The sequence below is a fragment of the Mus caroli genome, chromosome 16 (genome assembly GCF_900094665.2).
Source record: "Mus caroli chromosome 16, CAROLI_EIJ_v1.1, whole genome shotgun sequence".
Classification (NCBI taxonomy): Eukaryota; Metazoa; Chordata; class Mammalia; order Rodentia; family Muridae; genus Mus; species Mus caroli.
This window is the reverse complement of record NC_034585.1, coordinates 91,268,087-91,273,187: the sequence shown is the minus strand read 5'-3', so window position 1 is coordinate 91,273,187 and position 5,101 is coordinate 91,268,087. Positions and strand designations below refer to the sequence as shown.

The 5,101-nt window shown below is 46.3% G+C and overlaps 1 protein-coding gene across 1 annotated transcript in view; it reads left to right on the top strand.

Annotated features, from left to right (window-relative positions):
* Positions 1 to 5,101, top strand: part of Dscam (DS cell adhesion molecule) — a 577,624-nt gene that overhangs the window by 491,479 nt on the left and 81,044 nt on the right. The window contains exon 19 of the mRNA XM_021184771.2: positions 560 to 715. Within this exon, the coding sequence (XP_021040430.1) occupies positions 560 to 715 (156 nt within the window). The remainder of the gene's footprint in view (positions 1 to 559; positions 716 to 5,101) is intronic.

The following is a 5,101-nucleotide window of genomic DNA, read 5'->3' as shown; positions in this document are numbered from 1 at the left end:
ATATACACATACACATATATACACATACACATATACATATATACACATATACACATACACATATATACACATATACATATATACACATACACACATATACACATACACACATACATGCATACACACATACACACATACACATATACACATACACACATACACTCATATACACATATACAAATATGTACATATGTACATATAAGGAATCCTCACCTTGCAGAAGTTTCATGGTGAACAGCTATTAGGTATATAGAGATAGATCACTGGTGAGGTGCCCTGTGGTATTTGCTAGTGTGAGACTTTCCAAGAGTGACACCATGATGCTGAAATTTGATTTACCAAGAATGGATTACTGTTCCCCATGTCAATTTTCTGTTTGATATTTTCAGACATTTTGATGTCTAATGATTTTTGTTTTCAAACGGTCCATGGTGCTGGTGCCCTGTGACACTTCTGCATGGCTCCTCCCTGTACGTTGTGTGACAAGGTAGGACAGCCACAGCAGGAGAGTATGATAGGCTTGGTAATGAGGTCCCATCTTCTGGTTTTTGTCCTCCAGAGCTGGGCGAGATTAAGAACGTCACCACCACACAGCCTTCCTTGGAGTTGGATGGACTAGAGAAATACACCAACTACAGTATCCAGGTGCTGGCCTTCACCCGTGCAGGGGATGGCGTCCGGAGCGAGCAGATCTTTACCCGTACCAAGGAGGACGGTGAGACATAGGGTGGGCGCAGAGTGGGGAATTCAGATCCAAAATGTCCTGGGACACACAAGGCTCATGCCTGGTCTGAAACCACACTGGGAAGGCAGGTTGGAAGGCCCACCTTTGACACTTGACCTTTGACCATCAATCTACTCTTGACCATGTTCATTCCAGTCTTCCCTGCCCTTCCACATAGCCCAGCATGAGTCAGGCCTTCCACCCCCAGCTAGCTACCTGGCTTGATGTAGCTATCCACTAGCCCTAGCTCCTATAAATTTTTTCCTCCTCTTCCCTCTCCTTCCCCCTCCCCTCACATCTCCTCCTCTTCCTCCCCATTGCTCCTCCCTTTCTTTCTCTCTTCCCTCCTCTCTATCTCTCCCTCTTTCTTCTCCTCTTCTTCTCTAGCTCTTTCTTTTTTCATTGTTTGTTTGTTTGTTTCAACAAAACCCACCCTTTACCCCAAGGCCTTCATGCTTGCTGCACGGTTTTGTGCTCTATTCAGATAACTTAAATTACTGCCAGGGTCAGCTCTTTGCTTCAGAATTGTGCACTGGCCTCTAAGCCTTACTCCACATGAGTTGGATCACTTCAGAAAGGCTTGAATTCAAAGCTTCATGACTTTTTTTTTTATGAATTCTTACAAGGACTCATGCTGACTAAGTAGGTTTTTAACTCCCATCTGGCTCCAGACCAGCACTTGGCACTCCATACAAGCCGGACTGCAGGCTTTATTATTTTAACAACACCCCATCCAAAAGCCGGACTGCAGGCTTTATTATTTTAACAACACCCCATCCTCCGCTCCCATTTCCTTATCTGGGCTGTTTGAGGAGCAGTGTAGGCTTTAGAGCACAGCAGAGCAGTGGAGAGGAAAACGGTTACTCTGTGAAGAAAGAAGTAGCCAGTATCAAACAGGTGCCCAGGAAGCCTTGCAGAAGCACCCAGACACAGGCTGACCCAGGACACCGCAGCACCTAAGCACTGTGCAGACTTGATCTGAACTTATTCATCTTCCTCCCCAGGCATGGGGCAGGTTAGGAAGGAGAGCCAGGGCTTCCTGTAGCCCATTATGTCACCAGCTGGTAGTGGCAAGTTTGGTGTCTGCTCTCTCAGCTGCATGGACTCCAGGCATACTGTTTTTACATTCCAGGCCACATGCAACCTAGAAGTGAAGCATGGGACTTAGGTTAGATACAAGGATGGAACCTGTTCGTCTCCATCCTATCCCCTGTCTATACCACTTTGATCAACAGACATCCAGAGGGTTCCAATCCTTCACTCTGCTCTCCCCTCAGGGAGCCAGGCCCAGCGGTCTCTTCTAAAAATCCCATCTACACACCCCCTGTGGTACTGTACCAACTCTCCAGGCCTCCTTACAGTGAGTTGTGTGCACAGTGGTTAGCCCTCACTTGCTTTAGTTTTTTTCTAGAACACACAAGCCATTCTTCCCCAAGGATGCACAGCTGTTGGCCAGTTCTACTCAAAGACATTGGCTCATCTCAGGAAATATAACGTCAAAATGCAGTGTCCTGAGGAAGTTGCTCAAGTCTTGAGGCACCCACAAAGTTGTCCTGAATGACAAGAGCTGCCATTTAATTGTAAGGCATGGTAGAGAGGTGTGTGGATGCTGGTTCTGCACCTTGCTACCCACAGGACCCTGAGCACCTTACATTCTCAGAACAACAGGGAATCCAGTTGCTACAGCCCTCAGGCTGTACTGACCAATGTGTGGAAACAGAAGTGAGGTAACCATATCTCATACTGACGTGCAGAAGGCTGCTGCCCCTTACCACACATTCATTCTTTGCTCTCTCCTCCCTCAGGGCAGGGGGAAATATTTTTTTTCAGTCACTAACTGATGATACAGATATCTCTAGAATTATTATTTAAGAAGATTGACCTGCAGCATAAGATTTGACATCAGCATTTTTAAGGAAAATATATGGAAATCCAATAAAGAGGAAAGGTCCCACAGCTTCCGTCAACTGGAAAATTGGAATCCATTTTTAATTAGTCATCCAGTTTTAGAAACTGTAGTTTTGACCCTGAGGCCTAAGGTCTAACCCGCCTGTCCACTGGTCTCTACATTTATATCTGGTAGAAGTAATATATGGGAAAATGATTGGCTATGGACAACCCCACCAGACCCTGCGGAGGAGGGTAGAAAAGTCCACTCATCCTGGTGCTGTGGGACAAAGGGAACCCAGAATTGGATGCCAGTATTTATTTAAAATAAGTTGCCATTTCAAAGTGAAATGGAGCAAAGACTGGATAAAGAGAAGGAAACACAAAAGATTTAGTAATTTAGAAATGACAGTTACGGGGGGGGGAGAGATTGGGGGGGGAAGAAATGACAGTGACCTGGTTTGCTTTCTGTTAATGATAACACTATCACCAGAAGAGGCTGGGGGGAGGATAGGGTTTATTTCAGCTTCCACAACAGTCCATCATTGAGGGAAGTCAGGGCAGGAACCTGGAGGCAGGATCTGAAGCAGAGGCCACAGGGAATACTACTTACCTGCCTGTTCCTCATGGCTTACCTTCTTCTATAGCACAGACCCACTGCCCAGGGGTGGCCCTGTTCACAGTGGGCTGGACTGTCCTGTATAGATCACTGATCAAGAAAACGTCCCCACCATCTTCCCCACAGGCCAACCTGATGGAGGCATTTTTTTAGTTGAAGTTACCTCTTCCCACATGGCCCTGATTTGTGTCAAGTAGGAAAACAAACAAACAAACAACAACAACAAAAAAACCTATTCAGCGCAGTAGGGTGCTTACCAACCACCATTAGAAACCTAGTATCTCATATAAACGGATGTTTACACAGGGTGCTTGTTTAAAGAACAACTCTCTTGTCTAGTTTCTCAGTCTCTAAAGATTCTTTGGCTCATAGACATGTTCTCCGGCCTGTGGTAGATTTGTGCCCTTTCCGATGGTCCAATCAGAGAGCCTCAAATCCATAGATTGTAGTTCTGTGTCAGTGGTCGTCACCTTGGGGATGAGAATTGTTGAATCGGTGACTTGCTATGTGGCTTCATTCTTTTGAGCACAAAGAATACCGAACTCTAAAACATCTGTGGAGTCTCAATATCATTCTTATTTGCCCAGACTACAACTCAAGCATAGACACGCCAGGAGAGAACACAGACAGAGCATGATGTATTAATTTTCAGTTGCGATTTTCATTCCGAGGCATGTCCATCCCTCTATGAAAAAGTAAACACACTAAATGTATACATAGAGCCAGCTCTGTTTAAATTTAAATATTTACTGAGCATATCATTAATGCTCGTGTGTCTGGGGCCCACGGTAGACGGGATGTGTGATCTCTGTGTCCACCCCACATGGCATGGGAAGTGTTTCTCTGGTGAGATAGATGAAGGTTAAAAAAAAAATGAACATGAGAATCCAGATAACCCCATGACCACCTATCCCCTGAGCTTTGCGTAGCCCAAAAAGCATGGAGAGCTTTTCCATTGCCATGATAAAAACCTGACAAAGGCAACTTAAGAAAGAAAGGGTTCATTTTGGCCTCAGAAAAAAAATGGAGTCTGACATGATATGGAGGAAAGCAAAGCAGCAATCAGGGAATCCACAGTGCAGGAGCAGGAAGCTGGCTGGTCATACTCTAAGAAGCAGAGAGGAAGATGAGAGGGTGGGTGACTGTAAACTCTCAAAGTGATGTGCTTCCTCCAGCAGCCTTCCCACCTAACTTTCCAAAACCCTCATTTCTCTAAACAGAGACACCAACTGAGAACCAAGGTGTTCAAACAGTAAGCTTTAGGGGACACTTCTCATTCAAGCCATCATGGAGAGTCTGCTGATGTGTGACTGTATAGACTTAAAGATCGAATGGGTGCGAGATAGAGTGTGTGGGGTGTGTGTGTGTTTGTGTGTGTGTGTGTGTGTGTGTGTGTTTGCACAACTGACAACCATGTTGCTCTTCAGTAGGAACTGGAGGCTTTGTGCCCTGTGAGTATATCAGTCCTGTCTAGAATTTTAGGACCTCAGAATATAGGGATGTGCCTGTGCAGCTGGTGTGAGCCAATAAACAACAGCATTGTGATCCTGTCATGCTCTTCAGCCCTCACTCCACCCACCCTCACCCTTACCCCACCTTCAGCCTCATCTTCATCCCCAACCCTCACCCCTACCCTCATCCCCAACTCTCATCCCACCCCCACCCTCATCCCCAACCCTCATCCCTGACCTTACCCTCACCCCTACCCTCATCACCAATCCTCACCCCTACCCTCATCCCAACCTCACCCTCATCCCCAACCCTCATCCCTGACCTTACCCTCACCCCTACCCTCATCCCAACCTCACCCTCATCCCCAACCCTCATCCCTGACCTTACCCTCATCCCCAACCCTCATCCCTGACCTTACC